Source organism: Sus scrofa, chromosome 2, assembly GCF_000003025.6.
Source record: "Sus scrofa isolate TJ Tabasco breed Duroc chromosome 2, Sscrofa11.1, whole genome shotgun sequence".
Classification (NCBI taxonomy): Eukaryota; Metazoa; Chordata; class Mammalia; order Artiodactyla; family Suidae; genus Sus; species Sus scrofa.
Window position 1 is genome coordinate 91345494 of NC_010444.4, and position 25621 is coordinate 91371114.

The 25621-nt window shown below is 37.2% G+C and overlaps 2 protein-coding genes across 10 annotated transcripts in view; one reads left to right on the forward strand and one right to left on the reverse strand.

Moving 5' to 3' along the window:
- TMEM167A (transmembrane protein 167A) overlaps positions 1 to 12777 on the reverse strand; it is a 36873-nt gene extending 24096 nt beyond the window's left edge. The window contains exon 1 of the mRNA XM_003123759.4: positions 12640 to 12777. Within this exon, the coding sequence (XP_003123807.1) occupies positions 12640 to 12642 (3 nt within the window). The 5' untranslated portion in view covers positions 12643 to 12777. The remainder of the gene's footprint in view (positions 1 to 12639) is intronic.
- Positions 12855 to 25621, forward strand: part of XRCC4 (X-ray repair cross complementing 4) — a 285350-nt gene continuing 272583 nt past the window's right edge. For 4 of the 9 annotated variants that reach the window (XM_021085371.1, XM_013994965.2, XM_013994966.2 and 1 more), the window contains exon 1: positions 12942 to 13089. The gene's annotated coding sequence lies outside the window, so the exon portion shown is untranslated. Of the gene's footprint in view, positions 13248 to 21286; positions 21402 to 25621 lie in introns of all 9 variants that reach the window. The other 5 variants (XM_003123760.5, XM_003123761.4, XM_021085369.1 and 2 more) reach the window with 4 other exon arrangements.

Here is a 25621-nt window from a genome sequence, read left to right on the forward strand (position 1 = left end):
TGTAGCAGCTGAGGAGGCCTGGGGGAGGAATCCATGTGGCTGAAAGGAGCCAGCTCTGAGGGTCTGAGGTGTGGTCTGGGTCTAACCACAGAGCCCAATATCCCATTGTTAGCACTCCTAAGGCCAGGGTGTTGGGGGACCTTGAGGGGTGGAGGGTCTATGTGGACTTTGTTGGCACCTGGTGGAGGACAGAAAGGCATGTTTCCAGTAGAGAGCCCCTGGGGAGGAGTACTCAGGGTTCCAGTTCTGCCCACCCTCCACCTCTACTTGGACTTAAGTCTGGGATGGACAGATCCTGAGAGGTTCCTGCTACAGAGGCAGCCAAGGTCCCAGGCAGCAGTACAACCATTATCAAAAACTGGACAAAGATACTACAGAAAAGAAAAAAGATACTATAAAAGAAGAAAATTCATCTTTGATGAATAGAGGCAAAAATACTCAACAAAATATTAGTAAGCTGAATCCATCAATACATTAAAAGGATCATACATCATGATCAAGTGGGCTGTATCCCAAAGATGCAAATATTTTTCAATATCACGAATGACTCAATATGATACACCACATTAACAAAGTGAGGAATAAAAACCATATAGTCATGTCAATAGACATAGAAAAGCATTTGACATAATCCAACACCCATTCATGATAAAAGCTCTCATGAAAGTGGCTATAGTGGGAACATATCTCAACATAATAAAAGCTACCTATGACAAATCCACAGCCAATATAATACTCAAAGGTGAAAAACTGAAAGCCTTCCTGCTAAATTGAGGAACAATACAAGGATGACCACTCCTACTTCTATTCAACATATTATTAGAAATCTTAGCCACAACAAAGAAAAGAAATAAGAGGTTTCCAAATTGGAAGGGAAGAAGTAAAAACATCACTGCTTGCAGATGACATGATACTCTACAAAAACTCTACACAAACTAAAAGAATAAATGAATTCAGCAAGGTAGAAGGATACAAGATTAACATACATAAAATCTTGCATTTCTTTATACTAACAATGAGCTATCACTAAGCAAAACAACAACACCCCCCCAAAAAAAACCTGTTTAAAATTACATAAAAAAAACCTTGAGGAGTAAATTATTCAAAAGGCCTATACGATGAAAATTATGAAACAATGATAAAGAGAAGACTCAAATGGAAATCTATCCCATGCTCTTGGATTGGAAGAATTAATATTGTTAAAATAGTCATACTACCCAAAGCAATCTACAGATTGAATTTGATCCCCATCAAATCACCTATGACATTTTTCATAGAACTAGTAGAAAAATTACAGATTGTAAGGGAATTAAAATTTAGTAAGGTGGTTAGGTACATAATGAAGATATTTAAATCAATACCCTTCATAATTACAGTATCAATCAACTGAGAATCATAATGGATAAAAAGACTCCATTTATAACAGCAACTAGAACAAAAAACTAAAATATGTAGGAATAAGCTTAAAAATGCTGTAAAGTTAATCTATAAATTTAAAGTGAACACCAAGTTGTTTCCTGAAATTGATAACTTATTTTGGAGTTCATATGGAAAAATAAATAAGAATATTCAGGAGAATCCTAAAAAAGGAACTAGCTCTTCCAGAAATTGTCATAATCTTTAAACTTTTATACATTTTTTTTTTTTTGTCTTTTTTTTGTTGTTGTTGTTGTTGCTATTTCTTGGGCCGCTCCTGCGGCATATGGAGGTTCCCGGGCTAGGGGTTGAATCGGAGCTGTAGCCACCGGCCTACGCCAGAGCCACAGCAACGCAGGATCCGAGCCGCGTCTGCAACCTACACCACAGCTCACGGCAACGCCGGATCGTTTAACCCACTGAGCAAGGGCAGGGACCGAAGCCGCAACCTCATGGTTCCTAGTCGGATTTGTTAACCACTGCGCCACGACGGGAACTCCAAAACTTTTATACATTTTAATGATATTTATAAACTTGTTCAAAACATTAAAAATTAAACATGTTATTTGCCAATACTGTAAGGACAAGGAATGCTTCTCTACAATGCTAAGGGATGGGAAAAATAGCACACAATATTTCAGTAAGTATTATCTGTAGCTATGCAAACCTTGATGCAAAGAAGAGACAATGCAGTGATTATCTCAGGAAGGTTTTTAATTCAAATTCTCTGTGTTTCTCAAATTTTCTAAATGTTAGTATTATGGTCTGAACAAATAAAATTGATTTTTAATTACTATTCTAACAGGAGTTTTCTCTGCAAATCACTTCTTCATGGATAAATAGTTAAGCATAAAGTCTAATATGGTCTTGGTTTTTAACTGAACTGGATTTTAATTTTGTATCTCTGAGCAAGTAATGTACACTTTATAACAAAATCAGTAAATGAACTGCTCATCAATTCTAGATAAAAAACATAGTATCTCACAATGCAAATCTTCTAAAGGTCATATTTTGAACATGTATATAGTATTTGATAAGAACCTCATGAAATATAAAACACAGATTTCCCTCTAGCCAACTTAAGTAAACATGTATTTTAGTATCTACTCTGTCTGGAGCATGAAACTAGACATCAGATTTTAAAAAGTACATAGCATGATTCCTTCTCTCCAATTCATAGATAACAATAATAACTGATATTCACTGAGTGCTTGTTTTGGATTAACCTATGTATCCTCATATTTGAGGTAGATGTTATTAATATCCTTATTTTATACATGAGACAACTGAGGCATACAGCAGTTACAGTTGACTGAGAATAGGACACACATTTTAAAAACTAAGTAGCAAGTTTTTCAAAGTCTGAAGTTCATTGTGTCCTTTTTTTAGATTCCACATGTAAGTGACAGCATTTGATGTTGGTGTCTCACTGACTAACTTCACTTGGCATGATAATTTCTAGGTCCATCCATGTTGCTGCAAATGCCATTATTTCTTTCCTTTTAATGACCGAGTAATATTCCATTGTGTATATGTACCACATTTTCTTGATCTACTCCTCTGTTGATGGATATTTAGGTTGTTTCCATGTCTTGCCTATTGACAATAGTGCTGCAACAAACATCAGAGTACATGTGTCTTTGCAAGTCATGGTTTTTTCTGGATAGATGTCCCGGAGTGGGATTGCTGGATCAAATGGTAGTTCTATTTTTAGTTTTCCAAGGAATCTCCATACTGCTTTCCACAGTGGTTGCACCAATTTACATTCACCAACAGAGTAATAGGGTTCCCTTTTCTCCACACCCTCTCCAGCATTTATTGTTTGTAGACTTTTTGATGGCCATTCTGGCCAGTATAAGGTGCTACCTCATAGTGGTTTTGATTTGCATTTCTCTAACAGTGAGAGATGTTGAACATCTTTTCATGTGTTTTTTGGCCATCTGTATGTCTTCTTTGGAGAACTGTCTGTTTAGATCTTCTGCCCATTTTTTTATGGGGTTGTTTGTTTTTTTGGTATTGAGCTGCAGAAGGTGTCTATACAATTTGGAGATTAATCCTTTGTCAGTTGCTTCCTTTGCAAATATTTTCTCCCATTCTCTGGGTTGTCTTTTCATTTTGTTTAGAGTTTCCTTTGCTGTGCAGAAACTTTTAGTTTAATTAAGTCCCATTTATTTATTTTTGTTTTTATTGTCATTACTCTAGGAGGTGGATCTGAGAAGCTGTTGCTGTCGTTTATGTCAGAGAATATTTGGCCTATGTTTTCCTCTAAGAGTTTTATAGTATCTGGTCTTATATTTAGGTCTTTAATCCATTTTGAGTTTATTTTTGTGTGTGGTGTTAGGAAGTGTTCTAATTTCATTCTTTCACATGTGAGGAGTATCTAAATTCCTGACTTTGCAATGTGTACTTTCTTATTCCCTGAATGTCTTGTTAAAGAAACATGCTTAAATGATATATCTGGGATGGGTTTCTAAATAATTCAGTGTGTGTGTAGTGGGAGGTGTGGGGTTCATGACAAAATACTGAGTATATGAGGCTTCATCATACTCTTCTTTCTACCTTTGCATGCTTGAATTTTTTTGTAATAAAAGATTTTAAGAGGCACTTAAAAACATACTATTATTAAAGAAGTGGGGTGTGTATATATACATTTCTGTGTGAAACCATATACAAATGAAAACCATTTACAAGTATGTACTATATGATACATACAACTTTGTTCCTGGGGTTTACAGACCCTAACATTTAAACAAATAATCTTAGGTGGTAAAGTCTTTTAGATGTACTTAGACTCTGGTCAAGAGTGTTTCAAACTTACAGACATTACCCCACCACTGCTTACCTTACCTAAGCATTCCTCTTAATGCTTAGCATCTGTTGTCCCCAGATATAAAATTTTAGTCTCTGAGTTAAAGGAAACAGATGTTACTGTTCTGCAGAAAACTAATTGAGATTTTCAGTAGGAAAATGTTATTAAAGGGAAGGGAGGAAGCTAAGAAAAAAGCAAGCATATTTGATCACAAAAGAGAGGGAACAGTGATGAAAAAGGTGATAAGGGAAGTAAAATTCATTTCCTCTGGTATTTTTTCAGATCCTTAAATCATGTCAATCTTGTGGTCTCAACTCAAGAACCATCTCCCCTGTTAAGTCTCTCCCTGGTGCTCAGTCTCCACACCAAACAGAGTTGGGATCTTTGTACATCTATCTGCTACACACATATCTGCCACCTATCAAACTGCACTATAATTATCTTCTCTATTTTAATGAGGTTCTCATTAATTCCCTGTGCTTGTTAAACAAAATACTGCAAGTAGTCACGGAAAAATGCTGAATGAACAAGAAATTGAAACAATTGCAAATAATAGACATTTTAACAAATATAAGAACACATTTAGATTCCAAATTAACAATGTATGTTATTTTTTAAAAAAAGGAGATCGGACTGCTGAATATTAACAATTCGAGAGAAACTTTCACATTTAGCTTTGCATTTATATTTACTTATGATACTTTAAAGAAAATTCAGAATGGAGAAGCAAATATACTTCTGTTTATGTTAAGGGCCTAGACTGTGGGGTAAAATAAGAGGCATGAAGTTAATGTCTTCTCAGCATCCAAAATGTTCTAATATCACCAAATGGAATTCAGAAAAAAGTTCTCTCAAACAGCCAGCCTTTAGGTGGTTGCATATGGGACAAGCACGTGTTCTTCTGACTCTACCTAATTTGTAAAAGATACACATCCTTAAGAATTCTGAATCACTGAGTAGGCAAGTTCGCTGGCAGAAAATTCTAGAACCTCAACCTCATTTTTATTGAGGACATCCTGTGACAATGCCAGGGAGTTATACAATGGTATGCTATTCAGTTTAATAAATTTAGCTAGCCTTTAAACATTAAATTAAACATATTGGAACTAAGGAGTTATAAAATACAACTTGTTCCTTGTGAAGGCTCTAGGGAAAAATCTGTTTTCTTGCCTCTTCCAGCTTCTAAAAGCTGCCTTATTCCCTGGCTTAGTGACCCCGCCCCCCATCACTATAACCTTGATGACCATTTCTTTTTTGATTATGACACTCCTATCTCCATCTTAGAAGGATCTTCTGCCCCATTTCTACAGAATTCAAGATAATCTTCCCATTAAAAAATCCTTAACTAATCACATGCGCAAAGTCACTTGTACCAAGTAAGATAACATATTCATTTTTTTTTTTTTTAAGACGATGGGAGCATTCTGTCTACCACACCTATAATTAAGTCCTTTTTATAAAGAGGTATCCAATAATACTCTCTAGACTCAGGGCACCCTCCAGAGCACAACCTCAAATACAACCAGAATGGTGGTGGAATACGGCTGCCCTGCCCTGACTACTACTCTCCAAGTTGTGCTGATTCTTCCATAACTGGCAGGCAATGGAGATCCTATAATATTTTTCTCCAAAGGCCTCTTCTATTATATTTCCATACTCCAGACCTATCATGCTACTCTTAGCTAATCAGAGCTTCTGATATGCTTCAACTCATTATACTAATTTATCCAAACCAGAAGGAAATAAACTCATATAAACTTTGTATAACCATTCTGAAGTAAACTGCAATTTGTTAGGCCAATGAAATAATAGAAATAATTTAGACTTTCACCTCATTTGATCACCATTAAATAATTTATCAATAAAAGATAAAGACTGGTCAATGAAAGCTTTAGTGTCCAAAGATGAAATTACCTCTCATATTGACACATCTTGTTAAAATTTTCTATTCTAAAAAAATAAAAATCATTATATTAAAAAAGGGATATTTATTTCAGGTTCACTTTTTATCACTTTAATCTATGAAGGTATATTTTCTTATTTTCAGAGTCACTCCTGACTGTTAAAACTCTATTCATTAAATATGGATATAAGGGCAAGAATTCCATATAGAGTTTTGTTTTTGTACATATAAATAAAAATACTTTTAAGTAAAAGAAAGCACCCAAAACACTGAGAATAGAGGGATAAAAGGGGCAGTGATCCAACAGCATAAAGGTACAAAGAAATACAGTGAGAAAATCAGAAGAAATACACATATTGATAGGCTAAACACTGCTCTGCCCAGAGTGCTCAATGACTGCCTGCTAAATATACTTAATCTGCCGAAAAAGACTATGACTAAGCTTACAGTATATTCATTAGTCTTGGACACTTGAGCTCCATGTAGCTTATTTATTTAGTCTTAGGATTATCAAATTATTTATCTAATCTGTTGATTAAGGGCCTTCTTTATGTATAACACTGTCTGGGAGCTTCAAATGCTGAGTGCCTCCTATGTGGGAAACAAATTTTTATTGACAGTTTAATTCCTCCAGTTTAACTGAATATCAAAGACTTAACCAAATGGTAACAATATGATTTGTTTTAATACCTGCAGTTTGTACATTTACTAATTGTTGATCCCTATCTGAGGCAGAAGGAAACCCAGAAATGACATTCCTGACCTAATTGTGACAGAAATCATATAGCACTGAAAAAGTGAGTCAGTATTTTATTATTTACAAATCTAGGTTAGGTCAGCATTTTCCACCTAGTTTCTACTTGTAAATTCGCATGTACCACTGTTTATTTCTTAAAAGGGAAAACAGGGAAATACAAGGATAAATGTAAGCCTGTATATGAACACCCCTTTTGCCCAAGATAGGTGACCACAGGTGATTGAAAAGATTTTCACTAACACACAGAAATATTAACATTTTCTTTTGTTGCTTACTATAACACTGATAGAATATAGTGTTACCAAATATAGAAGTTATCTTGATTTAATGTGAAACCAAGAAACCAGGATTGCTCACAGTTTTAATGTTAAGAACACATAATTTGTTTTTTAGCACCAGAAGCCACTAATCATATGGATTATTTAATGAAATAATCCAAGTATAAAAATTTGGCCTTGGATAAATCAAGACCTCTTCCTCATCAGTTTAATTTCACTTAAAAATGAGGGGGTTGGACAAAATACCCATTTGATCTCATTGGTCTCTTTTCAAAAATGCAGAGAGACATTCTTTACTTAAACTTTCCATTTAAACTTAACAAGTTTCATGGTTATGAATAAAGCTACAGTCCAGAGTAGAAGCACCTCAACTGTGTTCTTCCCTGGCAATACTGGTGGACATTGGCACATATTTTCATCTCATTGTCATGGTACCTACAATGCATCTGCTATATTTGTGCTGCCTAACTTTGGAGCTATTTTATGGACAATTCATATCTAAATAAAAAGCACAAAAGGTGTCAAAGGTGTTAATAGCATACATAAAACTATGATAAATAGTACAACTAAGAAAATGAAGACATAAATGCTTCACATGTATCCTTGATAGGTGATTGTTAGTATTGTGAAGAAAAAGTGCAAATTTTGCTATGAAAAAAGTACTGGGATCAGGCAATCAGGTAAGACAAAGAATGACAAAATGGAAAAACTTGCAGATACATTGAGTCAAATAGGGTATGAACACTGGCTGCTCACTGGAATCACCTGGAACTTTAAGAAAAAAAAAAAAAAAAAATCAATGCCCAGAAATTGTACTGAATTGGGTGGGCATATAGTTTCTCAAGCTCCCTGGGAGTTTTTACTAACAGTCAGGGTTATAAGTCACTATGCCACAGAAGAGCAGCACCCACTTCAGATACCCTATTAGTCTAATGCAGTGGTTTTCAAAGTGTAGTTCATGGATTTATGCAGTTAAAACTACATTTATATATCTTTTTGGATCCACCTACTAGAGTAATGAAAATAAAAACAAAAATAAACAAATGAGACCTAATCAAACTTAAAAGCTGTGGCACAGTAAAGGAAACCATAAGCAAAATGAAAAGACAACCCAAAGACTGGAAGAAAATATTTGCAAACAAAGCAACTGACAAGGGATTAATCTTCAAAATATACAAACAGCAATATCAAAAGAACCCAATCAAACAATGAGCAGCTGATCTAAAAACGTTTCTTCAAACAAGACATACAGGTGGCCAAAAAACACATGTAAAATGCCTAACATTGCTAATTATTAAAGAAGTGCAAATCAAAACTACAATGAGGTATCACTTCACACTGGTTAGAATGGCCATCATCAAAAAGTAAACAAACAATAAATGCTGCAGAAGGTGTGAAGAAAAAGGAACGCTCCTACACTGCTGGTGGGAATGTAAATTGGTATAGCTGCTACAGAGAACAGTACCCATGTTCCTTCAAAAACTAAAAATAGATATGTTCTAGCAATTCCACTCCTTGACATACATCCAGAGACAACCATTATTTTGAAAAGATACATGCACCCCAATGTTCACTGCAGCACTGTTTACAATAACCAAGACATCAAAGCAACCTAATGTCCATCAACAGAGAAAAGGATAAAGATGTGGTACATATATACAATGTAGTATTATGCAGTCATAAAAAGAATGAAATAATGCCATTTGCAGCAACATGGATGGACCTAGAGATCATTGTACTAAGTGAAGGCAGAGAAAGAAAAATATCATATGCTATCACTTATATGTGGAATCTGAAAAAAATGATAAAATGCACTTATTTACAAAACAGAAATGGATTCACAGGCTTTGAAAACAAACTTATGGTTACCCAAGTAGAAAGGTGGTGGTGGGGGAGATAAATTAGGAGCTAAGGATTAACATACACACACTGCTATACATAAAAAAGAAAACCCACAAGGACCTACTGCATAACACAGGGAACTCTACTCGATATTCTGTAATGACCCATATGGGAAAAGAATCTGAAAAATAGATGTAACTGAATCATTTTGCTGTACACCTGAAACTAACACAACACTATAAATCAGCTATACTCCAACACAAAAATTAGAAAAAAGAGAAAAAAAAAAGATCCAGGCCCAATTTCTCTAGTGGCATTCTCATCTTTTCACTGCTTAACTTCCTTTGTCTATCTAAAGGATAGAGAATGCTTTCCTAGCTCTTGGTAATGACTCCTTTCTTATTATTCATTGCTTAATATACAGGTCAGAGTGTTACCTCCTTGGAGATGTCTCCCCACCAGTTCCCAGCCACAATTACTCTTTCCTCTGTTTCTAACATCTTCTTTGTACCTCAGCTGCAAGATGAAGGAAAGTATTCCACAATCTTTTTCTGACACTGAATTTAACTATAAAATGTGAGCAATACGTCCTACTTGGCAGGGTCTGTGAGAATTAAATGAGAATATCTGTAAGTCACTTAACACATCAACAAAAGAAGAAATGAAGATAAGCTTCCTCAGGTTAATCAAGCAAAGGATGAGAACTGGGAATGACTGGACCTTCTGTGGCTCATTCTAAAGCCCATGTTCTTTCCAGCTCACATGTCATCTCTCTATGTCCTGGCAAGTAACACATAAAATTTACTTATGTAATACTCTCCCCCACTAGGCTGTAAAGTCTTTGAAGACGATGTTTTAATTGACTTTGTATCCCCTTTCTCTCATTCATTTTAGTACCAACTCTAACTAACACTGTGATGTAGAAATTTAAAGACCTAGTCTCTACTTTAAGAGCTGTGCCTAGAGAGGGGAGAAATATAGGCAACATTTTACTGCTGTTTTCTATCCAAGAAGGACACTGGGGGTGGTACATGGACCACAGTTGTCCAAGTGGATACATAAAAGGAGAAGAAAATAAAGGTATAGGGAAGGCTTCTTGGGAAGACATGCAACTTGAGATGAATCTTAAAGAACATTAAGAGTTGGAGAGGGAAAGGGATTCTGGAATTCTTAAAAGCATTAATAAAAGTATTAATTCAGCTGTGGCACAGGTTTAGTCCCTGGCCTGGGAACTTCTACATGTGTCAGGTGTGCCCTCCCAAAAAACTATTAATTTATAAACGACATAATTAGGAAACGGTATATGCTGATAATTGTAAATTATTCTTGCTGATAAACACTTTGTAGTTTTGAGATGCATTTTAAAAAATGGATTAATTAGGAGTTCCCGTCGTGGCGCAGTGGCGCAGTGGTTAACGAATCCGACTAGGAACCATGAGGTTGCAGGTTCGGTCCCTGCCCTTGCTCAGTGGGTTAATGATCCGGCGTTGCCGTGAGCTGTGGTGTAGGTTGCAGACGCGGCTCGGATCCTGCGTTGCTGTGGCTCTGGCGTAGGCTGGTGGCTACAGCTCCAATTCGACCCCTAGCCTGGGAACCTCCATATGCCGAGGAAGCGGCCCAAGAAATAGCAACAACAACAACAACAACAACAACAAAATTGATTAATTAACATACAGTAATTCAGATTTAATCACTGGGCTACCTCACAAATACACCAAGTGAAGGTACAAACTCAAAAAAAAACCCTCATTGTGTAGCTCTTCCAACTGCAATGTACTTTTTCTAAAATGTTGACATCCTAAGCTCATAGGAATAGAGCAGGAATAATTAATTACCTGGCAGTTGTTTCTATTTTCCATCCATGTTTGATTGGCATATTATATTTGAGAGCAACAAATTACTAAGGTATATTTTATCCTCAGTTATGTTTTTCTGGTTTTTTTTTTTTTTTTTTTTTTTTTTACCTCAGCATGAAAACTTTCAGTATCTGGACTTTAAAATAAGTTTGAGTCCTAGCTTCATTACCTACTAAGTGTATGACCCCAAGCACATTAGTGTCCTTGTGTCTGACTTCCTCTACCTGTAAACAACACATTTAGAAATCTGAGCTTGAAATAATACTTATTTTTTCAAATGCAACCTAGCACATACCAGGCACTAATAAATAAGAACTATTATTGTTATTTTGAAAAAACAAGTATGGCCAGACAGTTCAAGTACCTTTAATTTTAAACACAGCGTGTATCTTGCTTCTAGATTGTATATACGACAATAAGATGAGGAAATAAGAATCTATACTTGACTGTACTGTGAGCAAAATAATGCAACTTCAGCCTTAAGGATAGGCAAGAATTAATAGTAAGAGGGTCTCTATTCTTTGGATTGAAAAAGGAACCACATTTTCTAACTTTAACAGCTCACTAGTGACACAAGTGTATCCATTCTATCATGTGGTAGGTGAGAAAAGAAGCTGGACGAGGAAGGAATAACCTGCCAATAAACTGCCATCTCCTCTATAAATGGTAAACTACTCCAGGTAAGAGACTATGACTTATGCCCCAGCTATAATCTAAGAGGCTGACATAAAGCAAACAACAACTAATGAGTTTTTGATTAAATGTCTAAGGATTTTGCGCTGTATGGGATTCTCCAGGAACTTTGGGGAACACAAACTCAGCAACGTTTCACTGTACAAGAGCTTCTGGGGGCTGCTTTTGATACTATCATAATATCTGCAGAAATATGCTCAAACACGCAATATCTGGCACATGGACTTCATAAATTAACCACGAGGGTGTGGTGTACAGGCTGCTGGCATTTACTCTAACAAAGGTAAAAATGAAGACATAGCTTGGGATATTTTGCTATTACTATTGATTATTATATCTGTCCTCTGACCACGTTGGCTTTATCTATTTTTCTCGGCCTGGAGATGTAAGCATTCCTTTGCGAACTTTCGTGACTTATTTCAAGCTTTTCTAAGGCCCAAATATTAAAAGAATCTGCATTAAGGCAAAATAACATAAAAAACTTAATATGAAGAAGGGAAGGCCCGAGGCCAGACACCATTCCAAACACATTAAGTTCCTAGAAGAGAAACCACCTTCGGAAACAACTCCCATCATTAAAATATAGCTTGTAAAGTAGCATCTTTAAAGTTGATAGAATGGAACAGTAGGAACGTAGAAGGCCACTAATTCAACAGGTGAAAGTTAAGGTGTGGCATTTGGGGTTTATTGGACAACACTGAAACACATTTGGGTCAGGCCTGCAGGGAGTGAAGGAGGCAAAAAATAATACGGGCAAACCCAGGCACCCCTAAGGCCTCAAAGGATCAGGGACCACAGAGAGTCTAGGTAACCAACGGGGCTAAGCCAAACTACTGCATCTCTTCCAAACAAGAGAGGAAATGGCCTCTGAGTGAGGTAGGGCCGTAGGCCCTGGTTCTCCCTGCTTGGACGTGCAGGGGCCACATGGCTCCCGGACCTGTGCATCCTCCGTGCCCCGCGAGAATCAAGTTAGAGGCAGAGCTCCCTGGCCAAGGACTCGGGGCCGCCGCCCAACCTTCCAGCCCTAGTTCGGTCCCGTATCCCCTTTACAAGCTCAGCCGCGACCCCGCAGCCCCGGTTCTTACCATAGTGAGGCCGGCGAAGCCCCAGCCACATCACTCTTCCGGGCTCGGGGCGGAAGAGGCGTGCACGCCCGGCTTGCCTTTCTCGCTCCTTCCCGCGGTCCGGTTGGGTCTGTCAGGGTACCGCCTCCTGAGCCCAGCGTCTAGTGCGCTACGATAGGCTCATCTGTATGGGAAAAGGCGGGATATAAGTGACGTCATCCAGCCTCGCGGAAGTAAATGACACTCTCATTGGCTGCCAGAGGTCGGCCTCTGGGAGCGGGCCTTTTGGAGAAGACCGGAAGTGGGGTTACTGACAGGTAAGGTCCGGAAGTGGCGACTGCCTCTTTAATATGGTCGGTGGTCAAGTTTTCCTCCCCCCGCTTTTTTTCTTTTCTTTTTCTTTTGTTTTTTAAAAGTTCTTTACAACTCCGCAGCGCACAGATTTTTCCCGGCTTGGATTCCCCTCGATGTGTAAGCCCCTGGCCCTTCTGTTTGTGGACTCTCGGGAAACACCTGGGTTCCCTGACCTTACCCGCAGGGCGTGCATCTCCTGGGCTCCCTTTTCACTTTCTCCCTTTGTACCGGAGGAATTCTTTGGAATGAAAAGCGCTTTTGAAATGCTCTCTAAGGTGTGGGATTAGGACACTTGAATCCCAAGGGGTTATGTGGAGAAGGTGTTGGCTCATTTCTCTAACACTGGCGTTCTCTGTTTTCCAGTTCCCAACTTTTTGTAAATTGTCGATGGGTTCCATCTGGGGCTAAAGTTACTGGGCCCATTAGGATCAGGAAAGAACTTTCTGTGGTAACAAATGGAAACGAACTGCCGTTCTGAGTTCAGTGGTTGATTTGGTATTATAGAGAAGTGGTCCACCAGGATGACAAATCACATATCAACTTTTTCTTTTAATCATTATTATCATAATTTAGCTTCCTCCGGTATCAGTAATCCCATTAAATAAGGCTCACCCCCCACCCCCTTTTGTCTTTAGAGAAGGTGCTTTGAAGTGTTCAGTTTGCATTGTTCTTGGGATTATTCAGATGTCGGAGGCGCAGAGTTTTTCCCACTGTCTCAAGCTAATCAAAAAATTATGGCAACTCTTTGGTTCCTACAGTATAGTTTATTATTTTTTTCAGAGAGTGGGGGATTTTTTTCGAATGCTATCAGTTTTTTTTTTTTAATACTTTCACTTAAAGTGGAATAGAAAAAAGATGAACAGAAGCTCCTATGAGGTGTTGAATTATGTGCCATTCTTGGCCTAACTGTGAGACCCTTCTATATTTAAGGCAACACAGTTATTAGAACATTTGGATTTCTACTATCTGTGGTTACATTGTTGACTATTGCACACCAAAGGTTTTTATTTTTTTAAACCATAATCAACTTTACTTTTGAATTTATTGAATTGTCAAGAGTTGTTCAAATACACAAGTTCAGCAAGTTTTTAACTGAGCTTTATTCATGGAATCATCAGAGTGTAGCAGATGAACAAATATGGTCCAGAAATTTCATGGGCATGGGAAGAGTGGAATAAGATGTATAAAAATATGTCGTACCCTCCTCCTATACAAAACCAAACCCTTTCATGTTTTGCCTTGTGATTGCTTTACATTATACCTTGCGAATCTTGCCATTCAAAGTAAATAACCTTGGTTTAGGTGTAGAAGTTAAGTTGTACAACTCATCAAGTTTGGCTTCTAAAATAGTAGATGTGGAGTTCCCGTCGTGGCGCAGTGGTTAACGAATCCGACTAGGAACCATGAGGTTGCGGGTTCGGTCCCTGCCCTTGCTCAGTGGGTTAATCTGGAGTTGCCGTGAGCTGTGGTGTAGGTTGCAGACGCGGCTCGGATCCTGCGTTGCTGTGGCTCTGGCGTAGGCTGGTGGCTACAGCTCCAATTCGACCCCTAGCCTGGGAACCTCCATATGCCGAGGAAGCGGCCCAAGAAACAGCAACAACAACAACAACAAAAAAGAAAAAAAAATAAAATAAAATAGTAGATGTGTCTGTAGACATTTTGCTTTCATGTGAACATTGTCTTGATCTTTATGAGCACTTGAGAGTAGTATGTAATGCTTGTGAAGAATACCAGGAAACAAGTTGTTAAGGATCACAATTGATTTACTATATTTATGGATTTTAATTAATTTTAGGCCAGAGGCTCTTTTCTACCTTGGCCTCGAAATAAGTAAGAATAGTGTTTGCTAGCTATTTTTAAGGTACCCATAAAGAACCCAAATTGCAATAGATAAGGCTGAACATACATGGGTGTGTAACGTTTGATTTTCATGTAAACAGCAAAAAAATTTGTGTGGTGAAATTGCTGGGGAAATGACAATTGAGCTACTGCATGGCCATTAAGCACTCAAACTTTCTGTTCTTGGTCTAGTGATGTTTTACATCACTATTTCAAAAGGTTCCTTTGGACAGCTCTGCTATGGATTCTCCTTTCAAGTCATCTTGAATCATATTCTTTATACAAATGAAATCTGACTATCATTTCCTTCAAAAATTACTGTCTCTTCTGCATTTCCACAAGTATCTTCAACTTTGGTTTCATGGGTTCAGTAGAATTGTAGGTAAAAAGAGTACGTATTTATGTTTTTATATGGAGAGAATGCACAGGCTTCCCCAATGTTGTGAGGATCAAATGAGTTAATACAAGTCAGTCATCTAGCTTGGTATTTGACATGCGCTAGGCATTCAGTAAAAGTTGCCTGTTGTGTGCCTGGCTTTCTTTTTCACTAAATTAAAAACCCTTTGGGAGTTCCCATTGAGGCGCAGCGGAAATGAATCTGATTAGGAACCATGAGGCTTTGAGTTCAATCTCTGGCCTCAATCAGTGGGTTAAAGACTTGGCATTGCCTCGAGCTGTGGTGTAGGTCACAGATGTGGCTCAGATCTGCATTGCTGTGGCTGTGGCGTAGGCCTGCAGCTACAGCTCTGATTAGACTCCTGGCCTTCGAACCTCCATATGCTGCAGCTGCGGCCCTGAAAAGCAAAAAAAAACAAACAAAAAAACCATCCCTCTGAAGGGAAGGATGATGATGGAGGGCTGATTGACTTGCATGTAGGTACTCAGTGAAAGCTTTTTTTTTTTTTTAAATTAAAAGTTTTTAAAAAATGAAATTGGTATTGCTTTTATACTACCAGACCACTTTCTCCCCTCTTTTTACTTTATATTTAGTATTGTATTGTTGCCTATTTCCTTTAAATGATTTCCTTATTTTTCTTCATTGAATGATACTCACTTATATTAACTCCTTTTTTGTTTAGTTTTGTTTTTTGATCCTCAGCTAGTCTCCAGAGTCTGAGGTTGAAGTTTTTTGTTATCTGTTGTTTGTCGTTGTCCTTCCCTTCCCTGACCCTTTTTAAATTCCCTTTCTGTGTGGCTCTGAGATTAAGACCCATAAAACTTTTTTGTGTGTGTGTTGCCTTTTTAGGGCCACATCCGCAGCATGTGGAGGTTCCCAGGCCAGGGGTGTAATCTGAGCTGTAGCTGCGGGCCATCGCCACAGCCATGGCAACACCAGATCTTAGCCACGCCTGTGACCTACACCATAGCTCATAGCAATGCTGGATCGTTAACCCACTGAGTGAGGCCAGGGATTGAGCCAGCAACCTTGTGGTTACTAGTTGGGTTCGTTAACCACTGAGCCACGATGGGAACTCCAAGATCCATAAAACTTTTGATTGTCCTGCATGTTATTCATTTCACCTTAAGAATTGCTTTTCTTGGGAGTTCCCTTCATGGCTCAGTGGTTAATGAGCCCATCTACGATCCATGAGGATGGGGGTTTGATCCCTGGCCTCGCTCAGTGGGTTAAGGATCCAGCATTGCCATGAGCTGTGGTGTAGGTCACAGATGTTGCTGTGGCTGTGGTATAAGCCAGCGGCTGTAGCCCCAATTTGACCCCTAGCCTCGGAACTGCCGTGTGCCATACATGCAGCCATAAAAAGCAAAAAAAAAAAAAAAAAAAAGAAAGAAATTCTTCTCTTAACCTTGTTTTACTTCCCACCCTGAGCAAAAATCCTTTAAGGCGTTTTCTGTGCTCCAATCCCAATTTCTCTTTTACTCTTCTTTCTTGAGATCACTTCAACATGGCTCTTGCTCCTATACTCCTACACTCACCACCCCCCCCCCCCCCCCCCCCGCCCAGTGCTCTTGTTAGTGTTGGCAGTGATCTCCAGGTGTTGATTTTCTCAGTTCTTAGTGCATTTGGCCTGTTAGCAACCTTTGTCACCATCAATCACTCCCATCTCCATGATAAATTTTCTTCTCTTGATTTCCTGGACACCACACTCTCCTGGTTTTCTTTCTATCTCATTGGTTGCTCTTTCTCAGTCTTCTGTTCTTCCTATCTCTTATTGTTGAAGTGTTCCAAGGTTCAGTCTTTGGTTCTCTTATTTTCCTCTGTCTATGCTTCCTTTTGGTCATATCCTCAAGTCTTAATGACTTTAAATACTATCTGTTTACCAAAAAAACGCCCACACTTATATTCTTAGTTCCCCCTCCTTCTGAACTCCAGACTCATATACAATTGTCCACCTCTACATCTTCACTTATTTAAAGATACCTCAGACTCATACGTCACAAACTGGACTCCTTTCTCCCCAAACCTGGCCCACTTATTTCTCATCTCAGTTGAAGGCAACTCTATACAGCCAGTTGCTCAAAGTTCAATATTTGCAGTCATCCTCAGTTCTGCTTTCCCTTATATTTTTTATCTTTTTTTTTTTTCTTTTTAGAGCCGCACCTGTGGCATATGCAAGTTCCCAGGCTAGGGGTTGAATTGGAGCTGCAGCTGCTGGCCTATACCACAGCCACAGCCACCCCAGATCTGAGCTGTGTCTGTGACCTACACCACAGCTCATGGCAATGCTAGATTCCTAGCCTGCTGAGCCAGGGCCAGGGATCAAACCTGCATTCTCATGGATACTAGTCAGTTTTGTTACGACTGAGCCACAAGGGGAACTCCTTCTTATGTATATTTTAAATTGTTCATTTTCTGTTATTAAAATATAAACTCCACAAAGGCAGGATTTTTTTTTTTTTTTTTTTTTTTTTTTTTGTCTTTTTGTCTTTTTGTTTTTTTTTTTTTTTTTTTTTTTTGTTGTTGTTGCTATTTCTTGGGCCGCTCCCTCGGCATATGGAGGTTCCCAGGCTAGGGGCTGAATCGGAGCTGTAGCCACCGGCCTACGCCAGAGCCACAGCAACGCGGGATCCGAGCCGTGTCTGCAACCTACACCACAGCTCACGGCAACGCCGGATCGTTAACCCACTGAGCAAGGGCAGGGACCGAACCCGCAACCTCATGGTTCCTAGTCGGATTTGTTAACCACTGCGCCACGATGGGAACTCCAAAGGCAGGATTTTTTTATGTTTTTTGTTACCTTATGCCAATTTCTAAACCACTTTCTGAAGCATAGAAGTACACAGCATGTTTTGGTTTAATGAAAAAAATTGACTTGGTATTTGAATTTTTAATTCTTGATTTGCAGTCAGCCTGAAACACTGAATCATCATTTCCATAGATCGTGCTCTTTCTTCCCCCAACCTTTGCTCATGCAGATTCTTATGCCTGGAATGTGTTTCCTTATCTTTTTCTTTCCATTCCGAACCTTTTATACCTTTTAAGATTTAAATCAGATGTAACTCAAGGAAACCTCCCCTGAGATTTTGACCTGGTTAGTATGCTGCTTTTCAGAGGAGCTCTCATCTTGCTTCTACATGTAACAAGCTTGTATAATAATCCTCTTTGGGTGTTTTTATCTCACTAGAGAGCTGGGAATATGTCTTACTCATCTTTGGGATATCAAAGGTTGGTACATATAAAATAGTCAGTGAAGAGTTTAATGTATTAATGGCATGACCAAAGTCACTGAAGCCATAGAGTTTTGAATCTGGGTCTTTTTGAGTATAAAATCAGTGGCAATATCTTTTTTTTTTGGCCATGTCCATGGCATGTGGAAGTTCCTGAGCCAGGGATTGAACCAGAGCCGCTGCAGTGACAACTCACATCCTTAACTTGCTGCACCATAAAGGAATCTCAATACCATGTTTTCCAGGAGAAAGTTGGCTGTCTTAAAAATAACAGAAGGATTGTTCTTTTTGCACAAGTAGGATGTAGTTTGTGCATTTTACAGCCCTGGGCAATTTTGTTCCTTGTCTTTTCTGAAGCTGCCAGAGCTAATGAGAAAGTGAGTTGTGCCTTTTTCTAAATCGCCTGCTGATATCAGTGGACAGAGGGTTATTATAGCCAGAATATTTTTAATGTTGATGAAATTGTGCTCTTTTTGGAAGAAAAACACCATTGAGAGTTTCATTGCCCAAGAGAAAAAAACCGTGTTAGAATTCCAAACTGCTGATGAGACATTCTTGCTTTTGATAGATGCCAGTATTGCCAATAACTTTCAATTAAACTTTTGCTTTTGTGCTATTGGGAAATTCCGGGGTATTTACAAGATTATGCAAAGATTTTCTCCCAATGATATGGAAATTTGCTTTTAAGGTTGAGTTGATGATTAATTTATTAACATGATTTGTGATACTTGGCACAAAAATTAGGTAAACTAATTTTACTTCTAAAAAAATGCAGTTAATTCTAGATAATGAGCCAGACTTTCCAGCTATCTTTTTGTATTCTGGATTCCAAATACTCTCTCTCTGAACATCATCATCATTTTTGCAGTCTGTAAGCCAATCTTTTATAAGTTTGTCTAGCTTTTAGAATTAACAAAAAAGGAAATAATTAACTCTATAAATTCTGAAAAGTCTTCAGTGTCTTTCGGCTTTAGAGATGGGTTGAAAATGATTAGGCTTGGGATTAAGCAATCAAAAACAAGTATTACTTGGAGTACACTCATGAATTTGTGCTTTGTTTCTTTGAGCTTTAGTAATCTCAAGAAGTGACCAAAATGTTGAAATAAGCAAGGAGTTCAATCTGGTCTTTGTGTGAGAGGATGCTTTTAGCTTACTTGTAATTTTGTCTGAACAGTTAACGAGCATTTTATTGAATAAAGAATGATCTTGCTCAATTGGAAAAGAAACAAGTGGCTGCCAAGAAATAAGATGCAACCATTGTTGAAGAGACTCATCAAAGTGTCCTGATAGTGTAAATATTGACATGCTGAGATATGTCAATATTTACCATGGAATTTGGAAGTTGCCAAGTTCCTGTTTAAGAAATGTGACCCCAGCATTGAACACAGTATATCAATAAATAAAGAACATGTCCAAATGAACAGCTGCTCAAAGAAAATCTCAGAGAAAATAGGATAACATCTGTCTAAACTTTGGGACACTTCAGAAGTTAAAAAAAAATTACTGATGCTTCTTTGGTAATTCATAGGTAGGTGCATATATAATCTAGTATATTAGTATAGTTACATATGTGGTTTTAACATGAGTGTTTTTTAAAAATGACAGCGTGTTTGCAGTTTATAACTTTGTAAGTTGTGCTATGATACTCATCTCTAATTTGAATTAAAAAAATCGTGCCTTAGTACTGTGTTTATGAACAAATCTCTTCATTTTAAGCATTATTCTTATAGAAATTGGCTCAAGTCATGACTTAGATATTACTTGTGGGAACCAAAATTTGTGCCCTGAGAATTGAGAAATAGAGAGACCATAAATTTCTGAAGTTTAAAGGTGATGAGGAAATCTGTTCTGGTTATTATCTGACAACTATGTCTCAGAAGAAAATCTGTAGGGTAATGAGTGGGTAAAGTTGACACGTTTGGTTGAACATCACAGATCACCACTCTTAGTTCCCATATGAATATCACTGCAACGTAACAGAACATTTGATGAAAAAAGAAAAAAGAGATGTTTGAAGACTTTATATCAAGTCATTGGAACCATGCAAACAGCCTTACATCTGTTTTGCAGATTTCTAGAAGGTTCAACTTAACATTCTTGAAATAATACGTCCAAACTGTCCTAGATGAGCATAAACTGGGTATTGGGACTGTTCCTCCGGTTGCTTCTTTTTTCTGATAAAAAAAGACTGATGACTTTTATAGGGTAATGTAATCATGTTACCATATTGTAATGTTATGTTTGTGTTGTGAGGAATGAATGCAGTCTACAATTGAGGTCATGTATTCTTGCAGAAGCTACATTTGTTTTTATGAATAACTTTAAAAACATGAAAAAACGTATTTGCTTAGAGGTTCAGAAAAGGCTTTTAACCTGTTCTTTTCAGTAAATTAAAGATAGAAGAAAAACCCCACAATTTTAAAATTTAAATTGACTCCTTTAGAATTTGCTAAAATTTTGAGGTAAAATGTTGAGTTTTAAGGAAAAATATTAGAATTATTAATGAGGGATTTATAAAACTTGGGAAACATTTTTTTTCCATGTGACCAAGACTTGAACCTTTGTTTTATAGACATGCTATGATTTTTTTCTAGAATCATTATGCAAAATATTTACCAGTTGTCTTCTTGAACCACCTGTTACCAGTTATTTATTATGCAGTGATAACAAAGTCCTAGTGTTTTCGAAATGCCATGTGTTTTAGATTTTATAAGAATGTAAGCATAAAAAGCTGAAAACGTAAAATTTCCTGTTTGGTGTTGAATATTATGAATTAGTGCCTCCCAAAGTGTTGTACTCATATCACTGATGGAATATACACATTTGCTTACTCAGAACTGTTTTGCAGGTACTTTGAGATAATTGAGGTTCAGAGAATGAAATGATTTCCTTATTCCACACAACCAATGAATAACAGAATGGATTCATCATGAAATGTGTCTCATTCTAAAGCCTTACAGAAGGTAGCTTAAGCAAAAAGGAATTTCTTGGTCTCATACCTAAAATATTCACAGTTAGATCTAGATTCTGGTGCTGTGGGAATGGGATCTGAGCTGCTGCCTACCCCTGGATTCTACTTTCTGCTCTGTTGGTTTTGTTCTTGACAGCTCCAGGTTTATCACATCATAACACCAAATCCAATAGAGAAGAGTCTCTATTCTTTGAATGCAAATGAAAGTCTTAAAATTGACCCTTGCTGGCCTTAGTTGTCCTAACTTGAATCTTGTACTCATCTTTGAATGAGTTACTGGAGATTGGAATGTAATGTTGGTATAGCCTAGGTCTGTGTTCTACTAGAACTTGGGGCCAAAGTCAGCTTGTTCATAGCCTGTGGATAGGAATAGCAGAGGTGGTAGGGGTCATTTGAAGTTTTGTTGCTATAGGTAGGGAGTCTGTATCAGATAGCAAAAATTAATGAATCCTCTCTAAATGTTGGGCAAATAAATACTTTTAACCTGAATTGTGGTGGGGAATGGACTGTGACACTGATGGTACTATCTGACTGTGTTTAGTGATAGCTAACAATACAGAACCCTTCAGTTGAGAATGGAGAAGAGCATTAAATGAATTCAGCCATTCGAGTAAGGGTCCCTAGTTGATTATGTACCAGGAACTATATTAGGTATCTGACTTACAGTAGTTGGATTAAAAAAAAAACCCTAAGGTGTCATGAGTCTAATGACGTACCACAGGATGTGAAATTTTGGAAGGTATCAGTAGTATTATTACTTCTTGTTTTTTTTGATGTTGTTGTGGATATTCTGTGTAATCTTTGAATATACATATGAAGTGGTTCATATATAGACTATTTTCTATTGTTTTACACATTTTGGCTTTAAGAACAAATTATTAATGTATAGCCAATAAAAATTGAAATAATTTCAGATATCTTGATTATCAGCTTTTCAGTTGATTATATAAAGAAGATTTTTTATCTGCCTTAATTCATTGTCATATAGTAAAATTCGGCAATGCATTATGCACCAGTTTCCCTGGTATAATGTTTATCAGCTAGAGGTATTTATTAGGACCAGTAATGAATTCAGTACTTCTTTAGATAGGGTCCTACATTTTGAGGTATTAAGTTATATATTTAAGAACAAATTCCTAGGAGTTCCCATCGAGGCTCAGTGGTTAATGAATACAACTAGGAAACACGGGGTTGCGGGTTCGATCCCTGGCCTTGCTCAGTGAGATAAGGATCCGGCTTTGCCATGAGCTATGGTGTAGGTTGCAGTCGTGGCTTGGATCCTGCATTGTTATGGCTGTGGCGTAGGCTGGCAGCTGCAGTTCCAATTACACCCCTAGCCTGGGGACCTCCATATGCTGCGTGAGCGGCCCAAGAAACAGCAAAAAAAAAAAAAAAAAAAGAATAAATTTCTAATAGATGGCTTTTTCTATTGTTGTGTTCTGTAACAAACAATTATCCTTATGGTCAAAGAATACGTATTGGAAATTCTTCTTTTTATCATTTTATTATGGAAATTTTCAAATATATATGAAAGTAGAGAGACTAATGGATTCCCATTACCTTGCACAACAATTGCCAATTGATGGCCCATCTCATTTCATTTATCTCTTATGCTTAATTTCTAAATCATTTTTAAATAAATCCCAGACATCATATCATTTTATCTGTAAATATTCTAACATGTATCTTTAAAAAAGTAAGGACACAGTAGAAGACATAACCAGAAATATATTAACATACATTAAAAAATAACGGTAGTTCCCTAGTATTATCAAGTATTTAATCCGTCTTCAAATTTTTCTTATTACTACTTCATAAATCTTAATAGTTCTTTGCTTGAGTCAGTATTTAATTAAGGTCTTTATATTTCAGTTGCTTGTTTTTTAAGTCTCTTTAACTTCATTATTTCAACCTTTCCATCCCTTTTGCATTGAAGTTTATTTCTTAAAAAAATTGTATTGGTTGCCATATGAAGTGTCCCACAGTCTAGGTTTTGCTGATAGCATCTCTTTAGTACCATTTAACATTTTCCTTCATCCCTTCTATTTCCTCTAAATTGGAGATTGATCATGTATGTTGTTGGATTTTTTTTTTTTTTTAGTATGAATATATCATAGGTAGCACCATGTAGAGGATTTATGGCTTTTACAAAGGAAACCAATGGGTTATGAGTTTTTTTTGTTTTTGTTTTTGTTTTTTTGTATTGGTTAAGCTAGTGGGTTATGAGTTCTTTTTTGTTTCTATCTCACAATACAGTAAGTTTGGCTTTAAGTCAGAATTTAAGGAAATAAAAGAAGCTTGAATGTGGGAAAAGGGAGAGGAATGCTTATATATAGACATGTTTATTGGCTATAAATTTATAATTACTCTATAACTTCTTTAATTTTAAAACAAGTGATGTTAGGAATTCCTTAGCTGTCTTATGACATATAAAGACTCAATGTTTTTATTTCAGATTTCATGAATTCTTCTCATTAATAGAAGAAGGATTGAACTCTATACTTTGAAAATTCTATTTGTTGTTAGAATGATCTAAAATAAAGCAAGTATTTGTGGAGATGGTATAATACTGTAGTATAAAGAAATTTGTCTCTACTCTTTGAAGTCTGTACATGGGAAATTTATACATCAGCTTATGATTTAGATTTGTGTTAGTATATTGTGATAAGTACTAATCACTCAGTGTGGTTTGTGTTAGTACATTTCTTTATTCATAGATGAAGGAAAGGTAATTCAGTAGCAGCAGAAATGGATAGCATTTAAAGAGAAGAAGTAGCTGAAATTCTGGTATCTTGATAGTTATAAAGGGAGAAAATTGAGAAAGAGGCCAAGAGAGAAGAAGTAAGGTTAAATAGACTCCTAAAGAGAAAGTCTAGGGTTGAGGCTTACTTTTTGGGCAATATGTTGGATAGACCTAGTTTTGAGTATGCTTCTGTCTTTACTGCACTTTGCTGAATTTCTTGCTTTTAGAATGGGTGATTTTGGAGTTCATGGCTTATTGGAAGAAAGTCTGACTAGCATCTGTGAGGATGCAGGTTCGATTCCTGGCCTTGCTCAGTAGGTTAAGGATCCAGTGTTGCTATGAGCTGTGTTGTATGTAGGTCATAGACGTGGCTTGGATTCCTTGTTGCTCTGGCTGCGTCATAGGACGGCAGCTCCAGCTCCCATTTGACCCCCTGGGAACTTCCATGTGCCATGGGTGTGGCTCTAAAAAGACTAAATAAATAAGTAAATAAATAAAGAATGGGTGATTCTGAAGATTAAAGCAATATATGTAAAGTTCTCAGCACGGTTCACAACATATGCTCAGTGCATTTTTGTTCCACTCCCTCTCTCACAGCCACATAGCTTGAGTTTTTTGGAGAAATTAACGAGGCTCTGTCTGTAGTGTACATTGTAAAGAGCTATATATGTTACTGAATTTTTTGTGCTCATCCAGTTGTTTTTATCCTTGAATTATTACCACCCTCTCATTTTGTTGTGAATCTAAGACCCTCCTTAGCTATTAAACCAGCTATACCTGAATTGAATGTTTTCATCTATCTAACCATGATCTTTATGTCCTAAAATGTTGTAACTTGATTGAATCTTACTGGCCATCAATTAAATAGGTATATCTATTATAGATGATTCCCACATGAGATTTAACCAAAAATTTGGCATCGCCAAATAACAGAAATTCTATAAAATTGGCTATAGTCAGTCATCATTTGTCCATGTTTTCTCAGCAAGATATACTAATATACACAAAATATTCAATATGACTTTGTTTTTCAATATTTGATAATTTATATATGTCTTTAGTTTGGAGTGAGGTCCCTTTTTATTTATTTATTTGTTTTTATTTTTTTAATTGTTATTTCAATTTTTTCTTCCTCTGTACAGCATGGTGACCCAGTTACACATACATGTATACATTCTATTTTTTCACATTATCATGCTCCATCATAAGTGTCTAGACATGGTTCCCAGTGCTACACAGCAGTATCTAATTCCATAGGCAATAGTTTGCATCTATTAACCCCAAGCTCCCAGTCTACCCTACTCCCTCCTCCTCCCCCTTGGCAACCACAAGTCTATTCTCCAAGTCCATGATTTTCTTTTCTGTGGAAAGGTTCATTTGTGCCATATATTAGATTCCAGATGTAAGTGATATCCTATGGTATTTGTCTTTCTCTTTCCGACTTCACTCAGTATGAGAGTCTCTAGTTC